General features: G+C 35.0%; 1 protein-coding gene across 3 annotated transcripts in view; it reads right to left on the reverse strand.

Annotated features, from left to right (window-relative positions):
* LOC110115848 (transcription initiation factor TFIID subunit 11) overlaps nt 1–21,493 on the reverse strand; it is a 35,372-nt gene that overhangs the window by 4,943 nt on the left and 8,936 nt on the right. For all 3 annotated transcript variants that reach the window (XM_020849260.2, XM_020849246.2, XM_020849254.2), the window contains exon 3: nt 18,652–18,739. In XM_020849260.2, the coding sequence (XP_020704919.1) occupies nt 18,652–18,739 (88 nt within the window). The remainder of the gene's footprint in view (nt 1–18,651; nt 18,740–21,493) is intronic.

Here is a 21,493-nt window from a genome sequence, read left to right on the forward strand (position 1 = left end):
TGGAGGCATCAGCGTTACGTTCCTCATATCCTCCTCTTTCTTCCCTCTGGACAGGCTCCAGATGGGGTCTTCTTCCTTCTCCTTCCACGATCTCCACCTCCTCTTCCTCCCTACGAATATCAGAATTCGTACTTTTTCCCTCCATTCTTTTCGCCACAGAAGCTGAAGTTTGGTTCTGGATTTCTAACATCTTTTTCATCATGTCTCGTAGATCGGCAACTTGCTCTTCCATGGAGGAAATCCTTTCCTCCACCGTCGTTTTAATTTGATTCATCTTCTCTTCAAGTCTTTCCTCCAGAGCATCCACCTTTTTGGCCGCCATCACAATCCTGAGTTTGTAAAATCACAAATTCTAGATTTGGAACTTCAAAAACAGCAATTCCCCTTCCTTCCGGGCAATTAATCACAGCTGAAATTTGCCGAAATCAGCCCTCCACCGGTCCCACGACTTGCTCTGATACCAATTTGATAGGAAACACTTGGATTTCCAAGTGTTTCTCACCAAAACCAAGTAGATCCAATGTAAAACTGCTGTCCACAGCATAAATCAGCCAAGAAACAGTGGAAAAATAGCAAATCGGAGAGAAAACCGTGGAGAAAAGACTTGTATTTTTACTAATAGATGAAACAGAATAGAAAAGATACAATTGATCCTCAATTCGAGAGGAGGATCGATCTCTCCCAAATCTCTAGACGCCACTAGAGCCCAAAGAAACCTAAATCTAAGAGATCTCAAATTTCAGCCAAATTCAAGATGCCCAAACCCTAGGAAAACAAACTATTTAATGCATACAAATCAAAAGAAAATCCCTAAACAGTCCCTACATTCAAATTTCCCTCTCAAAACCCTCAAAAAAGCTTCCTAAAAAGCTCCCGCACGGTGTGCAGCTTGCTCGGCATCTCCGCGGGCAGAGATTTCTCCGCCCAGTTTGCGCTGGGCCGGTCCCGCACGGACCGGCTGGACCGGTCTAACACCATCATGGTCGCATTGCCCCTAACCACCTATCATCCGACATGACATTCTTCAAAGCTTATCTGATCATTGCATTTTCATGTCTAGGTTATGTGAAACTTGACCATATATATAACTATGAACATGCATGTAGACTGCTATAACTGTCGAGTGTATCAGAATATAAGCTAGTATAACTGAATTGTACATAGCAACATTATATAGAAAAATATAACAGAATCAACTCTAACAGGAACTAACATGGGAATGGTTGCATGGATCATAATTTTATGCTAATCCCAAAAATACAACAGTACGAAGACATGTCACCCACCACTAATTCAAATGCATGTATACAAACAACACTCAATCAACTGTATACTATAATAAAAACACATCTTACCTTCCTGATACGTTGACTCGCACAATCAGACATCTCGCATCTACCTACGCACATAAGACATCTAAACCGTCTCAAATCATTAATTAACGATTCACGCAATTTACCATTCTATTCATACAATTAAATCTATTCTCAACCACAAACCTTCTAATTTTCCTTTCGCGCATACAACTCGAGTTTCTCTTCAAAATTTCCCTGGCACTACGATATCCTGTATACAACCAATAAACCAACTAATGTTCAATATACAAATATAATAAAATGGAGTAGAAGTAAATAGATAAATAAATAACTTCCTTACAATCAACCTTACCCCGCTATCTTCACCTCTGCTCCAACCAACCATTCAAACAACCAACATAACCTTTCTCAGCCCTCTTCTTTCTCTTTCTCTTCTCACAAATCTCTCCATCATCTCAAGTTTTCCATATCCTCTTCTTTCTCTTTCTATTCTCACAAATCTCTCCCTCATCTCACTGACCAGCTCCACACAAGGCCAACAACATCTACATCCACCTAGCTCACCCGACCAACACCCCCATCCACTTACCTGTAACCTGCCATGACTAGCTCCCAAAATCCGCTCCCAACCCCTACCTACTCCGCCTTCAGCGACCTAATCCCGCTCCAGCATTTCCGCAAGCTCCCACTAAAGAGGAAATGAGCTTCGGTTGGCAAGGGAAATTAATAAAAGCACTAAAAAGTGATTGAATTGATTAGAGCACTAAATAAGTGCAATTACCAAAGTGCCCAAACCACTATCCAATGCATGCTTTGGTATATGCCATTGCCGAGAGATAAATTGACCTTGCTACAGTAATTTGTATATTTAAATAGTGATTAAAATTTTATTTTTTATACTTAGAAAAAAATGCAAATGGAATTTAATTACCTAACTTCTAATTCTTCGCAATTCGATGCATACTTCTATATGTGGAATTGCTCCATTCGACAAGTAAAACACAATGAAATTAAATTTTCTGAATTTTATGAAAGTTGGAATTTTAATATATTTTTAAATTGATCAAAATATAACATATAGCTAATAAATTTTGGTTTTTACATAGAGCCTTACATAAGGTAAAATTTCAACCTTATTATCAAAAGTCCATGAAAATCCTTGATAAATGATTCTTGATATAATTCTGGCTTTGATGCATAGTAACTGAAGTGAAAGAGCTGATGCAATCTTCAAATGAGTTCAGGAAATGATAAACCCCAAAATAAGATGAAAATAATTGTAAACTATCGAATTCTAATGCCAGCCAACCTTATTGGTCCTTTACACTCGGAAGGACACAGGTTCATCTTGGCAGCCACTATTTACCTCTCCAAGTAGACATAAGTCATGGCTCTTAGAGAAGTCAACTGCAACAATGTTCTCCGAGGTGTCTCTCAACCGCTCTTTGATGCAACAAATCAGAGTTAGCAGAGAATGCATAGAAAACCAACAGCCACGATAGGTGGACATTGGGAAAAGTAGTACAAGTGTTAGAAGCCCATAAGTAGTGCGTAAAAAAACAACACATTTAAAGGGGACCTTATGTCTTTTAAGTGGTCAACTAAACTCGTCAACATCCTAGCCAAGGGACCAAGACTTACTAAGGAGGGTCACTATAGCATTGGCGTCAGGCAAAAACTTAGCTGCAATGAATATCAATGAGCAAGACCAACGAGCAATGCAATTATTTCATGCCTGCACATAAAGTGTGAGGTATGAAACTTTAATTGTAGATTTCTTGTCTAGCCTCATAGTTTCTTTTCAATCTACAAGTTATCATCATAATAGCATTACTGGCCTCTTTCTATTGCATGCATCAAATGAATAGCCCAACAAACATTGCATTTGTATGAAAAATAATACTATCTAAAATAAAATACGATAACATTGCAGTGGACTAACGGGTCCAAGTGGCACCATTCTCATGGAATGGCAATCGTCGACACAATGAGCGTGCCAACTCTCTAATGGGGAGAGTGACGAGTCTCGAGGAAAGAAAACAAGAAAGTTGCAACTAAGAAAAAGACTTAGTGAATTATCATGTTAAAGCCCTATTTATATAACCGACTTAATACCATCAAGACTATTGCCTAATGCCATATTTACTCCAAGTTGATGAACCCTATTGTTAACATGTTTTCCGTGTTTGCATGCCATGTTATTCACTGCTTTATCACCTTATGAATGCCATGATCTCTTTTGTTATTGTTTAATAGAAGGAAAAGTGGAAAACGAAGCTGATGGCTATGAGTAGCAATCAAGTAGCGTAGTCCAACTATTTTTCTATTTTCCTCTCTTATTATTATTATTATTATTTATAAAAACAAGTAGTCAATGTTTTCCCTTTCCAATGCTGTGGCAACACTAGAGTTTGCATTAGAAACACAACATTGACAGACAAACTTCAGACATTGGAAATGCTGTTGTAACAATGTACTTTCCAAGGCAACAGTGACAATAAATAGCATGCAGTGGCAATAGCAATCAAAAGCATCGGCAAAGTAGCAGCTTCAATAAGGCAGCAAGCGGTAGAGCAAAACAGTGATTGCAGCCAACATCAAGTCTAGAAGCACAGAACTAAGAGGCAGCAGTAGGCATCGAACAACAACAACAACAACAGGCAGAGGGATGCGACTTTATGAAACAGTAAACAGTAGCCTAAGGTCCTTCAAGCCGACTTTTTTTATAGGAGTAGAAAATTGTAGCATTTGCTACAGTACAAGAACCAATGTGGTTCAAGTGGAGAGGGAGTAGAAGGAAACAGAAATTAAAATAAGGAGAATTATGAATGCCCTCTTTCTAGAATTTCAAACTTATAGGCAATTATGGGCAGAAGTTGAAGTAATAAACTTTCTAAACAAACTCCACAAAGAAAGGAAAAAACAAATTCACAAATAATCAAAAAGATAAATTCAAGGTAAAAAAAAAATTCTTGCATAAATAATCATAATCTACTTCAAATACAAACTTATCCAAACAATATAGCTTTTAGATACTTAATCTTTTTCAAATAATGATTGTTTGACAATTCAACCACACAAATGAACTCTGATGACATCATCTTTGATCTCAATTAGACAATTATACAATCTGAGAATCACCACTATCGGCAGTTTTTAAGGAGAAATCAAACCATTAAAAATTCAAAAAACGTGATCTCTTAGATCTTTTCAAAACTATCCCCAAACATGGCGCAAATCAACCAAGATCTTCCTAATGAAAAATTCTTCCCATGTGTCCATATTAAAGGATTATTTTGCCAATATATCCTATCGCATGGCTATCAGAGATAGTAAAGAGCTTGTCTAATATATATGACTAAGAATGGCATTTGTCCATTATAGCAATAGTTGTTATTTTTCCTTTCAATTATTCTTCCACTTTTAGAGAAGAGATCAAGGGCCACCTTACAGCATATTTCTTTGGTGTGGTAAAAAATATTTAACAATGATTATAGAACTTCCCTGAGACAGTTTACTCAAAGGTGGAAGCAAATTTTAAAGCATTACAAGTATTTTGCTCTCCTTTTTGTTGTTTGAGAAGTTGAATACATCCTTATGGCTTTAGTGTCTTCTCTTTTCTGCATTAATTCTTTTAAACTTTTTGCCATTTCGTTGGAGTAGCTCCAATGGAAGATAAGATTAGAGAGAGTCTACTTAGATGGTTTGGTCACATAAAATGATGGTCTTACATTGACCCAGTTAGAAAAGTAGATGTATTAGATTTGACTTATGTTAAGAAGGGTAGAGGTAGACCTAAAAAGACTTGGTTAGAAAATACTAGAAATGACCTTTTTTTATTAGATTTAAATGAGAATTTAACTTTTAACATGGCACAAAGAAGAAAAAGGATTCATGTAGCTGACCCCGCAGTGGGATAAAGGCTTAATGTTGTTATTGATGTTATTATCATTATTATCATATTAGCATAACTAAGATTAGATATTAAAAACAAACAAAGTTTATTTGCAATTTACCATCCATGGTTTATGTTCATCACCTCCATTTGACTGTTCAAGATCACATATGGTTCACCAAACTACTTTTCAGTGCGTAATCTATCTTGGGCCGTAAGGCATCTCTAAAGCGGCTAGAGGATCAATCCAATAGTTAGAATCTTTAATTCACATGCTCAAGGATCTCTACCAAAATTTTGTTAACTTGTAGGTTCCACAATCATTCCACACTCCCTCTCAAATTGAATGTTATAAATCTACCATTTTAAATTTACTTATATTTTTTAGTGTGGGATTATAGTCCTTTGGAGAGAATGTTTATAAGTTGATTTCATGTTGACATATATGGAGTGCATATCAACCCACTTTCTAGATTCTCTTTTATGTCTATCCATCTTCATATACTTAGTTTGATCATATTCTACAATATTATGAGCAATAATAATGGCAGTTTTGTTGTCATAGTATATCTTTTCTTCACATTTGATTTTTAAATATTCTAAAATCCATATTGAATGCTATATCTAGAAATAATATATTTCTTGCTCCTAAATGTTATAAGATTTTCTCTAAAAATATATAATATCCAATTGTGAAAAATATATATTTTTGTTATATAGATCATGTATAGTCTGCATCAGTATATGCTTCCATTTATAAAGTATCATATTTTGTATGGATAATTCTTTTACAAAAGCTTGATTTAAGGCATCTGAGAATTCTACAAGTAGCTTGAAGATGGGAATCTTTAGATTTGTGCATGAATTAGCTGATAACACTCATTGCAAATATGATGTCCAGACGATTGTGAAACAAATAGATTATTTTTTTAATTAATCTTGGAAATTGTTCAATGTCTTTCCTTTTTCATCTACATCAAATTCTTTATCTGGTTTATTTACAGTTTCATAAGATCTACAATAAGCATCTTTATTTCTTTCAATAGAATCATAGCATATTGTTGCTGACAGTAAAATATTCATTAATCTAATTGAGCAACTTCTAATATAAAAGTTTTTAAGTTTACCCAACTCTTTGATCTTAAATTCTTCAACAATCTTTTACCTGAAAGACTCATTTTTTCTACTGTCATTATTTGGGATAATTATATCATCATTATATATAATTCATAATGAGAATTGAGATTTCACTATCAATAGAGTGTTTTATGAGAAGTGTATCATTTCCTTGACTTTATTTGTATTTAACTTTATTCATGACTTTTGTGAATATACCAAACTATGAATTGGAATATTGGTTAAGGCAATACAGGGCCTTTCTTAATTGCAAACTTTGTTCTTTATGAAAGAACGTTGGATCCACATTGATTTCTTTATCGCCATGTAGGAAAATATTCTTTATAACATACTACTATATAGACCACCCAAGATTGGTTACAATAGAAATGAAGATGTGTATAGTATTCATTTTTAAAACAAAATTAAAGTTTCTTAGTAGTTAATTATATAGGATTAAAAATATCATTTACTTATCAGGCTTGTTATATATTGTTTCAAGTTTCCATCTATACTATATTTTACCCAAAAAAATATGTGTATCCTACTATTTTCTTCCCTTTTGATAGTTCAACAATCTCACAAGTAAGATTCTTTTTCAAAGTATTCATTTCTTTTCTCATGACATCATTTCAATTCTTATTTTCAAGTTCTTCAAATAGAATTTCTAGTATTGTAATAGAATTAAAGCTGATATTTGTAATGGAAGGTTTTAAAAGTAGGAGAAAATTTTTGAAAAGACATACTAAAAGACAGGATATAGAGGAGAATGAATAGCGATTAATTAATCATTGTAACTAATAAAAGGTGGCCTTCCGATGACCCGGTTAGGAGAGTAGAGGTATTAGATTTGACTTGTGTTAAGAAAGGTAGGGGTAGACCTAAAAAGACTTGGTTAGAAAATATTAGGAATGACCTTTCTTTATTAGATTTAAACGAGAATTTGACTTTTAATAGGACACAATGGAGAAAAAGGATTCATGTAGCCGACCCCACATAGTGGGATAAAGGCTTGATGTTGTTGTTGTAACTAATAACAATTACAAGTCTTCATCTTTTAGAAGATTTTGACTGGGTATACCCCTTATAGAATTGAAGCGGTACGGTGTCTAAATTTTTCGGAGTTTATGTTGTATGAATGTCAAGATAAAAGAAAGAAATTTCATCAAACTTATTTTCTTCCAATTGAGAGTTATGTCATTAAAGTTGAGTTTGATTTAAAAATATTCACTTCTCATCAAATATGACATTTTTAAATATTTTTTTCAGTGATAGGAATATAGTACTTATACTACTTTTGAGCAAAGAAGTATCCAAAAACAATACATTTGATAGCTCTTTGATTAAATTTACCCTTGTGTTGTTAGTAGATGTGGACACTGGTAAAGCAATCAAAAAAATTTTAAAGAATTTTTAGGAGAAAGTTTTTGTAGGGAAGAATTCAATCAGATAATTTATAGGACTTTTAAAGCTAATCATTCTTGAGGGCATTCTATTAATTAGGTGGGCAATTAAGATTGCTTCTCCTTCGTATCATTTTGGCACTTGATTATACATGGAACATGATAACTTCTAAAAGATAAATTTTTCTTTTTTGCCACTTCATTTTATTGGAGAGTATTAGAATAGGATTGGTGGATGATAAATATTTTAAAAAGCAGAAGACAACGTGTGATTAAAATAATCAAGAATATTCTTAATAAAAAATATCTTAATAATAGTATTAAATAATTTTTATATCACAGCGATAAAAATGAGTAGAGTAATGCTGACATTATATTCTTATTTGATAAGATATAGCGATGTCATCCGAGAGCAATCACCAAAGAAAGTGAAATCCTAAAGCTAAAAAATATTGGGGATTTTAAAAGTATCACAAATGTCAGAGTGATAAAAAGAAAATAAGTAGAAGATCTCAAATCACTTTCAAAAAAATAACATGATGCTTGCCAATTTCACAAATCTCATTATGAAAATTTTTAATTTTCACATTCAAAAAAAGAAGAAGGGAGCATAAATTGCAAGATTTTTAAAGAAGGACAGCATAAAGATTTTGAATGAAGGATGCCCTAGCCTATAATAATGCTCACAAATGGCATTTATAAGGAGGGTGCAAATGAAAGATTGTAACATGTGATTTCCATATTCAATAAGATTACATCCCATACTTTCCTCTAGTTTGCACAATTGTCTTCCTGTAGTGAGATCCTAAAATACACAATGATTAAAAAAAAATTTATCTTACAATGTGGTCTTTAATAATTTTACAGATTAAGAGAAGATTTATTACAAGATTAGGAATATGCAGTACATTATTGAGGGTAAATGTGAAAGAAATTAAAATATCTCCTTAAAAAGCAATAATTATTAGAGAACCACTAACCACTTTTATTTTTCTATAATTGGTATAAGGTTTATACATTTGAAAAAAATTGGCAAATTTAATCATATGGTAAGTGGCTCTTGAATTTATGATTCATATATGAGAAAATTTATTTAAGCCACTGAAAACATAAGAGATAGAAGTCATACTATTTTGAGCTAAAAAAGTAATTTGGAGTTTTTTAAAATGGCTGAAAAAGTTCCTGAGTTTATCATTTTTTTTTAGATTGAGCTCTTGTAATTCCATAAGGCAAGCTTGCCTTTTGGTGACCCTTATTTTCCATCATAACCTGGGAGGCTTTTTATGGATTTCCAATAATTTTCTTTGATATGTCTAATCTTTTCATAGTAGTTAAACCATTAAAGTGATTTTAGAAAAGGGTTTGCCCTTCTTTAATGAAGAGTCCCTAGCAATAAGTCCCTTAATTTGGAGTTCAATGCTTTTCATAGCAAATATTTTGGAGGGCATAGAGTTGGGCATTACCATCCTTCCTTCTTCAGCTCATACATAAAGAAAAATCTCATTTAGTGTGATAGGTTTTCTCTGCTTAAAATTTGGATGCGAACATAGTCGAAGTCATTATTGAGTCATATAAGAAACTCAAAATAATTTTCTCTTCTACAAATTCCATGAAAATTACCACATTATTACAACATTCATCTTAAGATCTTGGTAATACTCCCGCTCAAGATAATAAACCTTCATTGTATTAAAGTTCTTAATAAAATTAAAGATTATCTTGATTAATTGTTTAAATCTTAATATTGATCTTATAGATTAGAGCATTATACTTTACTTTCGAGTACATTTGTTTGATGGCATCCGAAATTTTTATTACGATAGAAGGAACATATATGGCCTACTAATTTCAGACATCATGGTATTTCATAATCATACCATAATCATGGAATCCACTAGCTTTTCAACTCCAGAGGATCCATAAGGTGATAGATCTTTCCTTTTTCTTTCAAAAAAATTCTTTACAATTAAGAACTATTTAAAATAATCTTCATTTAGGAAATACAAGGCTTGTAGACCCTAAAATTCTCCTTTAACTTGGCTTTCATCATTCATGATGGTCAACTCCTAGTAAGGAAAGTAAAAAAAAATAGTCATAATGAAGAGAAGAAAGAATCTTAACAAGAAGGGAGGAAAAAAAATATTAAAGTTTGAAAAACAAAAACTGTAACCTCACTTTAATACCATGTAGACAAGTAGAGAAGCAGAAAAACCTTACTTCAAATTTTATTGCTTATTTTTATGTAATGTGTAAAAGTATATAATTATCTATAAACTTCTACAAAAGTCTTGTAGTAGAAATAAGTTAAAGCTATTAAAAAAAACTCTCTAAGGGGTGTTGAAGACTAGAATAAAAAGAAAATGCTATAATTATAATCTAAGAGTCATTAGAAGATCGATCTAATGCTACATAAACACTAAAAAATCAGATTAAGAGAGAACCTCATCAGCGACAAGTCTTATATCACTTGAATGGACGTACCTAAAGTGGTCTGAAATTATGAAGATGTTCCTAAAAGGACAGACATGATCCATCTCTGGAGCCTAAGAATACAAATTTTATACTTTGGGATGATGTTGATAGGAAATACTTGAATTCGCAAGTAATCTTATCGGATCTACTTGAGTTCTCAAGCAAACCTAACCAAAATCAGTAAAAACAACGAGAAAAACATAGAAACGTCGTAGAAAAAGCAAGCACGCGATAGCAATGTCTTTATAGAAAGAAAAAGGAACAAACACAAAGCAAGATACAAGAGATCCTCAATTCGAGAGGAGGATCGTCTCTCCCAAATCTCAAGACAAGAGAGTCTAGAGCCCAAGCACCAAGAACCCTAATTTCCAAATCAATCAAAACATAAAACTCCCTAATTCCCTCATGCGCTTTAATACCCAAACTTTCTTAATCCAATTTCCCTCCTAAAAGCCAAGCCGCCCCCTTTTATTCCCTTTGAAATTCAATTAGATGGGGAGGGCCCCATCTGTTTGGCGGAACGCATGGGAGGAGTCGGACTTGTTCTGCCTAGGGCTGCAAGCGAACCAAGCATTTGACGAGCTACTCGATGCTCGGTTCGATTAAAGCTCGTTTGTTATCGTTTAACTAACTAAACAAGCAAACTTGAACAACATTTTAAATGCTCGATCCTTAAATAAACAAGCTTGAACACTGATGTGCTCGGTTCATTTATGTTCACGAACAACATCATTTGAAGTTCGTGAACAAGTTCGACATTAAGCTCAATAAAAAGCTCGAATGAAGAGAAATGCAATAGGTAAGCTTCATTTAAGAATATATTCATATAGACTAATCATATTTTTATTTTAAATAGACAACTATTTTTATTATAAATTTAATTTTCTGAACAAAAGACATTTCACATTTGTCCATGTTTGCTAGATTGTTTGTTTAAGATGTTCATGAACAAATTTAATGTTTGCTTGTTCAATAGATTGTTTGTTAAATATGTTCATGAACATAGCTCGTTAAGGCTTGTTTGTTTAAAGCTCGATAAGCATTAAACGAATCGAACATGAACCGAACAAGAATTAAACATGAACACCCTTGAATTAAACGAACCAAACATGAACACAAACAATAAAGCTCGAATCAAACACGAACCGAACTTGAATAAGCTAAAGATAAACGAACTCAAACATGAACACTCACATACTCGGCTCGGCTCGGTTCGTTTGCAGCCCTAATTCTGCCTCCTGTAGATGTATTGAGCCAGCCAACGAGCCGGCTCTAATTGAATCGGCGTAACAATACCGCCCTCCCAAAGAATCATCTTGTCCTCAAGGTGAAAATCCGGAAACTGCTGTTTCGTCCTCTCGTATGGCTCTCATGTGGCCTCGTAGTCAGGGAGGTTCTTCCATTAGATTAACACTTCCTTAGTTCCATCTTCTTTATGGAGAACACCCATCAGCACTAAGGGTTCCAGAACCACCTCTAAATCCTCAGTAAGTGTCGCAGGTAGCTTGGGGTTGGATGTGTAGTCATTAATGGCCTTCCTCAACTGCAAGACATGAAAAACCGAATGTATCATCGTCGGTGGTGGTAATTTCAGTCGATATGCTACTGCCCCAATCTTCTCTAGCACTTCACATAAGGCTCATAGTACCTTGGAGCCAGCTTTTCATTCCTCCTATTGGTGACTCTCTTCAATCTATATGGTTGAAGCTTCAAGAACACCTCCCCCACTTCAAATTAGATGTCCTTCATATGCCCATCCGCTTGTTTCTTCATAATTTGTTGAGCTCTCAGTAAATGTTATTCAACTCCTCTAGCACTCGATCCCTCTCCTCCAAGTATTCCTCTACTGAAGAAACGGGAGTACTGGAACTCTCAAAGCACACCAAGTGCGGAGGATCTCATCCATACAACACCTTGAATGGGGTCATCTGTGAAGCTGAATGAAAATGTGTTGTACCAGTACGCCGCCCATGATAGCCACTTAGCCCATAGCTTGGGTGTCTCTGACACAAAACATCTCAGGTACATCTCCAAGCTCCTGTTGACTACTTCCATTTGGCAATCCGTCTGTGGGTGGTAAGCTGTACTCCTCTTCATAACTGTCCCTTGCAATCTAAACAACTCTCTCCAAAAATGGCTGAGTAATACCTTGTCTCTGCCTGATACGATCGCCTCGGGTACTCCAAGTAACCTAAAAACCTCCCTGATAAAGGCTGAAGTCACTATCACTGCTGTGTAGGGGAGTAGGAAGGCAATAAAATGTGCATACTTGCTCAACCTATCAATCGCCACCAAGATCATCGTGAACCCCTTTGAACGGGGCAACCCATCTATAAAGTCCATAGAGATCTCCTCCCACACTCTTCCCGGTAGAGCAAACGGATGTAGTAATCCTCCTGGTGATATAGCCAGGTACTTATTCCTTTGGCAGATCTCACACATTGCTACCATTTCCTCTGCATCTTTACACATCCCCTTCCAATACAATTCCGCAGCTAGCCTCCTGTATGTCTTTTGTACGCCTGAATGGCCCCCCACAACACTTCCATGAAACTCCTAGAGTAAGTTTGGGATGTGGATCGAGGTCCGGAGCATCACAAATCTCCCCTGATATAGGAGTTTGTATCCCTCCAATCCGTACCCTGGGTGGCTACCCTCTTCTATCAGAAAATCTGACCTGATCTTTCCCAAACCTTCATCTCTCGCACTTTCCTCTCTGATGGCCTCCCAGTCAAGCATTAAAGGAACAAATAATGCCACTGCCTGCAACTCCCCTATACATATGGACAAGGCATCTTCCTCCTTGTTCTCCACTCCTGGCCTGTACTGAATCTCAAAGTCATACCCGAGCAACTTGGACAGTCACCTTTGATGCTCCTCTGTCACCATCCATTGTTCAAACAGGAAATTCAAGCTCCGCTGATCTATCCTGACAACGAAATGTCTCCCAAGCATAGTTTAAAATTGCGCAATGAGAGGCGCGCCTCTGCGCAATTCTGGGCAAAATCACCTCATTGCTTAAGCCTTTTTGGGTCTTCATGAGGCGTATCTCGTGTACTGTGAGGCGTGCCTTTGAGGCTGAATTGCGCAATTCAGCCTGAGGCGCACACCTCTAATTCCGGGACCCACTCACTTAAGTCTCAATGAAATAATACTTCATTCCTCCCCTCCCCTATCAACCATACCCGAACCCGAGCAGAAAAAAAGCTGCAGGCCTCAAGTTCGTTCGCACGCCGCTCGGCCTCCCTTCCCGCCGGCGCCGCCTCACTCCAGCCATCTTGAAGTGTTCGGCCGCCCTCTAGGAGTCCACAACCGATTTTAGGTAATTTTTTTAAGTTCAACCAAAGATTTTTCAAGTGAAAGAAAATCTATGGTTTTTTATTTTTTGAATTTTTTGTTTTCGGATTTTTGTATTAGGAAACATGGTTAGAGGCAAGGAAAAGACAAATACGTCATTGCAGCGTGACCCTTCTTGGAAATATCGTGTGCAAGTTGATGTAGGAGGCGGTGAGAAGACATATGTGTATTTAAAGTGCAATTTTTGTGATAAGGTGGTGAAGGGAGGAGTAACTTGCATGAAGGAACACTTATCTGGCTCACATAAAAATGTAGCACCTTATGCGAATGTTCCGGATAATGTGAAGGATGAAATTACAACTTATATAAACAAGAGTACGATGGCCAAACATTTACAACAGGAGCAATTTGATGAAAGGATCGAACATGGTGCTTACTTCGGGAGCGAGAGTGGAAATGGTTCTTCCTCCACTATACATAATAGAGGTGCACGGGGTCCTATGGACCAGTATATAACTTACCCAGGAGAGGATAGAGGACAAGCACAGATGATGCCTACTGCTGGTACCAAAGAGGGTCGACGGCAGGTTTGCATGGATATTGGTATATTTTTTTTTAGAATGTCATATCATTTAATGTTGCGACATCGCCAGCCTACTTCAATATGCTGCGGTCTATAGGATTGTATGGGAGAGGGTTCAAAGCACCTTCCATGTACGAGTTGAGAATATGGATTTTGATGGAGGAGCTGTAGAGCACAGAGCAGAGCATTGATGAGATTAAGCGGACATGGATTGAGACTGGTGTTATCATTATGTCAGATGGATGGTCTGACATGAAGAGCAGGAGCTTGATTAATATCCTTGTGAACAATCCCTACGGCACAGTGTTTTTACGATCAATTGAAGCTTCAAATGAGGCTAAAAATGCTGAATTCATTTTCAATTTACTAGATGGGGTTGTTGAGGAAATTTGGGAGCAATTAGTTGTTCATGTGGTGACTGACATTGCTAGTGCATACAAAGCAGCTGGTCAGATGTTGATGGAGAAGAGGAAACACCTGTATTGGACCCCCTGCGCAGCACATTGTATCGATCTTATATTGGAGGAGCTTGGAGATTTACCTCAACACAAGCGCTCTTTCTAGGGCTAAGAATACGCATAACGCACGCACAAAAGACGCATACAGTACGCATAATACATGCATGCAGTACGCAGTTATCCATATTTATAAATTTCTATTAAATATTTTAGTAGATAAATTTGTATGGACTGAGGGGTCGTGACATGAATAATAATTTTCATTAGTTGTGGACTAACGGGTAACAGATTTTTTGGTTGAGAGGGTTGGTTGAATTTTTATGAGCCTTTATTGACATTTTATTGCTTATTATTATTTAACATTCAAATTTCCACTATATAATGCCGAAACGATTGGCTTTAGAGTAACTCATGATTTTCAAACAAAAGTAATGCAACCTTGACAAAAGGTAAGATTTTTTACTTCAGAAACTAAGTCTAAGGCTGCTGTTAGTTTGTGATTCTTTTGAGGATGAGGATAACTAAGAACATTTCAAAATCGTAAGAATAAAAAAATTAGGTAATCCTTATCCTCAAATGAATCACAAACTACCAGAAGTCTTAGGTTTATTTCTGAAGTAAAAAATATTTCCTTCTGTCAAAGGCTGCATTACTTCTATTTGAAAATCATATCTAAACATCAAAGCAAGGTTCTCTTGTAATTATTTTGGTTGAATTTTTTAATAGAATGTACATAGGTTCTCTTGTAAAATTGTATTTGTTATAAATGTTCTTCTTATTTTGTACATAGGTTCTCTTATAAAATTGTATTTGTTATAAATGATCTTTTTATTTTGTACATAGACATTCTTTATTGTTTAAAGGAAAAAGGACTTTTTAATGATTTTTTATTTTTTAAAATACATAATGTTTACGCATAGAGTAAGCACAGAATACGCATAGAGCACGCACCATTACACATAATATACGCAGAGATTACGCATAATATAATACTGAACACATCCAGTACGCATACTATACATAGAAAATCATATCTTTTATTAATTATTAATACAAAATCATACATTAAGTAACAACTGCTCCAACTGCTAATTTACAAATACTTTAAAAATAGTTTTACAAAATACGCATGGAATACGCAGTGAATACGCATTACATACGTAAAAAATATGCATAGTGTACGCAGTGTTCTACTTCCTCAACAGCTCGACATATTTATAAGGACGCAGCACAGACGACTTAAACCTTTACTGGGGTTTAAGTGTTAAAGCAACGAGAGCTGCTCTTCGTCTTTTGCTTAGAGGTTTCTTCTATTGCGAGTTAGGTTACTGTCTTTTCCGTCTGGCCGCTTCTATCTGAGGCTGTTGTCTCCTCTGACCTACGGCTTTAAGCTCTTCTTATTCGTGGTTGGAGTTAGGGTTTACTTCCTATTTTTCTCATAAATGATGGTCAGAAATAAGGATAAAGCTGCATCAGGTCATAGAAAAAATCCAGCATGGAAACATAGCACTCAGGTGGATGTAGGAGAAAGTGATAAAACATATGTCTATCTAAAATGCAATTATTGTAATAAAGTTGTGAAAGGTGGTGTGACTAGGATGAAGAAACACCTTTCAGGTTCTCACAAGAATGTTGCTCGATGCTCCAAAGTTCTTGATACTGTAAGGGAGGAGATAAAGTCATACATGAATAAGTTTATCGCGTCAAAACATCTTGCACAGAAGCAATTTGAGGACAGAGTTGATGTTGGATCTTACTATGGGAGTGAGCGCAGCGTTAGGGATTCATCTTCTTCGATGAAGCCCATTTCATCTAGGGGTGCTAGAGGGCCTATGGATCATTATATGGTTGACACATCAGAGGATTGGCCTCCTACTACACAGAAGATGGCCTTAGAAAATGCAAGGGAGGCACGGAGAAGAGTGTGTAAGGATATAGGCAGATTCTTCTACGAAAATGCAATTCCATTTAATGTTGGAACATCGCCTACTTATTACAGCATGATTCGTTCAGTTTAAGCATTTGGGAGAGGGTTCAAACCTCCAACTATGTATGATTTAAGAATATGGATTTTGAATGAGAAGTTGGAAAGCACTGATAAAAGCATCGAAGAAATTAAGAAGACTTTGGCCCAAACAGGAGTAACAATTATGTCAGATCGGTGATCTGATATCAAACATAGAAGTCTAATCAACATCCTCATTAATAATCCTTATGGTACTGTATTTTTAAGGTCAATTGAAGCATCTGACCAGGTCAAAGATACTGAGTTCATATTTAAATTATTAGATAGTATTATTGATGAGGTTGGAGAACATTTGGTTGTACAAGTTGTGCTTGGGCGAAGAAGGCTGAGGGAAAAAAGATTAAAAAGATTGTTTTAAATGACAGATTTTGGCAAAGTGTCTTATATGCCATTATAACCACTAGACCTTTAGTTCATATTTTAAGGATGGTGGATGCTGAGAAGAAACCTACAATGGGTTTCATCTACAATGTCATTGATGAAGCCAAAGAAATGATTGCCTCCAACTTAGGAGGCAATGAGGGAAGCTTTAGGGAAATTTAAAATATTATTGATGATAGGTGGGAGCTACAGTTTCACCGACACTTGCATGCAGCTGGCTGTTACCTAAACCCTCAGTATCAATATGCAGAGAACAAGTCTACAAACCCTGAAATAAAGTTGGGATTGTATCATTGCATGGATCGTATAATAAGTGATGCAGATGAAAGATCAAATGCTGACATACAATTGGTACCTTTTAGGAACAAAGAAGGCTTTTTTGGATTACAACAAGCAATTGATATAATTGTCAAACGATCTCCAGTTGAGTGGTGGATTCAATTAGGTGATGGAATTCCAGAATTGTAGCGTTTTGCTGTGAAAGTTTTGGACTTGACATGCTCTTCATCTGGCTGTGAAAGAAATTGGAGTACCTACAATCAAGTATATACAAAGAGGAGAAATCGCTTGTCGACATTGAGGATGAATTCACTGGTGTACATTATGTACAATAGGAGACTCGGAGATAGGAATTTGAAGAAAAAAGGATTAATGGATGATGAAGATCTTTTGCTTTGCGAGGATGTGACATCTTATGATGAGTGGTTTGAAGATGATGAAGTTGAAGTGATGTCGTCTGAATTACAAGATGAAGATTTAAATATTAATTTCTTCGATGATCTTAAAGCATCTACATCCACCATAACTCAAGAACAAATAAAAAAATGTATATAAATAATATAGTTTTATTTTCTTAGACTTTTATTAATGAATTACACTATTATTCATTATGATATTGTTCAAAAATATTTAGGGAAGAGGAAGATAACTGATAATGAGGAAGGAGTTGATTGGGAGACATTGGACTCTATAGGAGAGGAGGAAGATGAGAGAACAGTTCATCATAATGATGATTCAAATGAAGACCCCCTTAGTGATGAGTGATGACTGATGAGTGATGACAGTGCTGATGACTAGTGAGTTCTTATGTGATATGTCATTGTTATTTATCCTCAAAGATGTGGTAAGTAGCATTTTTATGTTTTATATATTATTTACTCATTATTATATATAAAATTTATCATTTTATGTTTACGTAATTTTTTTTATTTTGAGGCTTACGTCTCAAAACACCTTAAGGCTTACGCCTCGCCTCACGAACAAAAAATGCCTCAATACCCGATTACGCAATTTTAAACCTTGGTTGTAATGTAATTGAATTAGATCAATACTGGGCATCTTTTAAGGATTGTTTATCTCACATGGTGGTTTGAAATGGTACCGAATTCAAAACTAGGTTCAATTATTTGAAAGGTAGATAGAATTGAGTTTCTGGTGAGGGAGGGTATGCATAAGGTTGTTAACAAACTTTGAGAAGTTGACTATGCTCACGTGCAAGTCACTTCTGAAAGGGGCACTTTATTTCCGATAATCTCAAACCTTCATGAAGAAGTCAAGAAAAAACTCATTGAGAATAGAGAAGTTCAGCCTTATGAAAGATAATAATTGCAAAAAACCAAAGCAATTTAGTGATAAAAGGATGAAAAGCATATCAAGCATATGGAAAACCTATTTTGGTATTGGTAATCAATGTTGCTAGCTTACCCTCCGCATGACGGATTTCTGGAAACCAGACCTTCTGAAAGATTCATATCGACTCATTTGCTCCTCACAAAATTGAGATAAAATTTCCCTGAAGGAAAGAAAACAAAAAAATATACTGTTTCTCAAACAAAATTTTATAATAAAACTCTAAAAAATCACATATATATATATATATAAATATTGGCATATTCACTTCCAAATTAAATTCCCCAAAATACAGAGAAAAAGGTTATTAGGGGCTCACATCAATTCAATAAATAGCATTTCATAGCCTCATATCATTTCATTGACAGTCCGAATAAGAAAGGTTTAAGGTTGACATTAGGCTGTCATTTAATTATAAAACTAATGCCAACAATCACGATATGAATACAAATTTGAATTTTGTTAGAGAATTTTCCATCAAGGAGTGGTATAATTAATCCGATTGGGATAAAAAGTAGACAAGCATGTGTAAAGACGTTAGAAGCAACTAATGCTACAACTAATACCATATTGGTGATAACTAATAAGTATTGATTAAGAAATCACCGACAAGTGATATACTACAACTTCAACCGATTGTAGTTAAATGTGGGGAATGGTTAACAACGTATATAATTAAGATTAGATTATCTACATGAAAAAGGACATTGAAAGAGAAAACAAGAATTAGTGAACCCGATGATTCAAAAAAGAATCAATATGGTTCTCTTAAATTATATGAAAATGAGAGAAATCCAGGGACGCTAGGGAATATTATAAATTATTAAATGTTGGACGAATAAAAAAATTTGAATATGGAAAGTACAATAGTGGATAGAGAGTTGAAAGATAAAATCAGTAAGGCGAAATGCTTAGGTATAGAGTGATTGTTGTAAAGTGAATTATATATAAGAGTATTATAAATGTGTTTAATGCCTATACTTCTCATGTTGGATTAGAAGATAATTTAAAAAATTAACTTTGGAAGAGATTTAAGGAACTGCTACAACATATATCAGAGGAAGAGATTAAAAGATTATATAAGTTTTAGTAGAATAGGTTGTATGAGGATTCATGTTAGACAAGCAATACTTGGTAAAGCAATAGAATATGACTTTTAAATAGAGAACAATTATTTCAAGAAATAAAAAGACCGCTTTGTTACTTAAGAAGTGGAGCCACTAAATATCAATAGATATATAATTACTAAGAATGAAAGAAAAATCCTTTTGCAAGGATTATAAAGCGATTCCATGAGAAAGTATATTGGTACAGCATAAAAATATATTTATAGATATATATCATGGATTAAAAAGGTATTCAAGATGCAAACCTCGAGGAATGTCTCACCATAAGTTGCCCAAAAATTGCCTTAAGGTTTATGCCATTTTGATTGATTTGTACACCTCAAGGCTTAATGCCTCGAGGCATTTGAAGTGAACACCCCAAAATAATAATATAGTACAACAACAAAAACAATAACATGTCTTTATCCCACTACATGAGATTAGCTAAATGAATCCTTTTTTCTCCATTGCTCCTATTAAGAATCAAATTCTCATTTAAATCTAAAAGAAAATGTCACTTTTAATACTTCTAACCAAGTATTTTTAGGTCTACCTCTACCTTTCTTAACATAAGCTGGATCAAATACATCTAACCTCCCATAGGGTCATCAAAAGGCCCATGTTTTATGTGACCAAACCATCTCTCTAATCTTATCTACCACTAAGCTACTCAAACTTTTTCATGTATATACCTATTTTGCAATTTGTCTAAGTGTAAAGCCACACATCCACCTGAGCATCCTCATCTTTACAACACTTAATTTTATTCTTCTCTTCTAATGGCATACATTCCACACCATAAAACATTGCAGGTCTCACCACGATCTTTTAAAATTTTCCCTTATATTTGAGGTGTACTTTTCTATCACACAATAGGCCTAATGCATTCCTCCACTTCAAACATCCAACCTGAATTCTACTAATAATATCCTCATCTATTTCACCATCACTTTGAACAATAGATTCAAGATAACTAAAATGTGCACGCTTTTAAATGACACGGTCAACAAATGTCACAATCCCATTACTAGATCTATTACTGCTAAGATTATACTCAATGTATTTGATCTAAAATTGATCTCCATAATTCAAGTTTGCATCAACTCCCTCTCTAGTTTATCAATAAGAAGATTATCATCAACAAAAAGAATACACCAAGGTACATCCTCTTGCAAACATTTAGTAAGAATATCCATGACTAAAGCAAAAATATTTGGCTTAGAGCTGATCCTTGGTATAATCCAACTAAAATAGGAAAATACATGGTCAAACCACCATGTATTTGAATACAAGTAGCAACTCTTATACATATCATTTTCTTTTCTAGAACTCTACAGATAACTTCTATTGGAACTTTATCATATACAACAACAATAACATCAAGCCTTTATCCCACTACGTGGGGTCGGCAACATGAATCATTTTTCTGTGTCCTGTTAAGAGTCAAATTCTCATTTAAATCTAATAAAGAAAGATCAATTCTAATATTTTCTAAACAAATCTTTTTAGGTCTACCTCTACCTTTCTTAATATAGGCCAAATCTAATACATCTACTCTCCTAATAGGGTCATTAGAAGGCCACCGTTTTACATGACCAAACCATTTAAGGCGACTCTCTCTAATCTTATCTATCACTAGAGCTACTCCAATCTTTTTTCACGGATATGCTCGTTTCATATCCTGTCTCAAAGAGTAATTCCACTCATCCACCTGAGCATCCTCATCTCATCAACGCTTAACCTAAAATTATGCTTCTCTTTTAATAGACAACATTCTGCGCCATAAAGCATTGCAGGTCTCAACACCATCT

Source organism: Dendrobium catenatum, unplaced genomic scaffold (genome assembly GCF_001605985.2).
Source record: "Dendrobium catenatum unplaced genomic scaffold, ASM160598v2 fragScaff_scaffold_1670, whole genome shotgun sequence".
Classification (NCBI taxonomy): Eukaryota; Viridiplantae; Streptophyta; class Magnoliopsida; order Asparagales; family Orchidaceae; genus Dendrobium; species Dendrobium catenatum.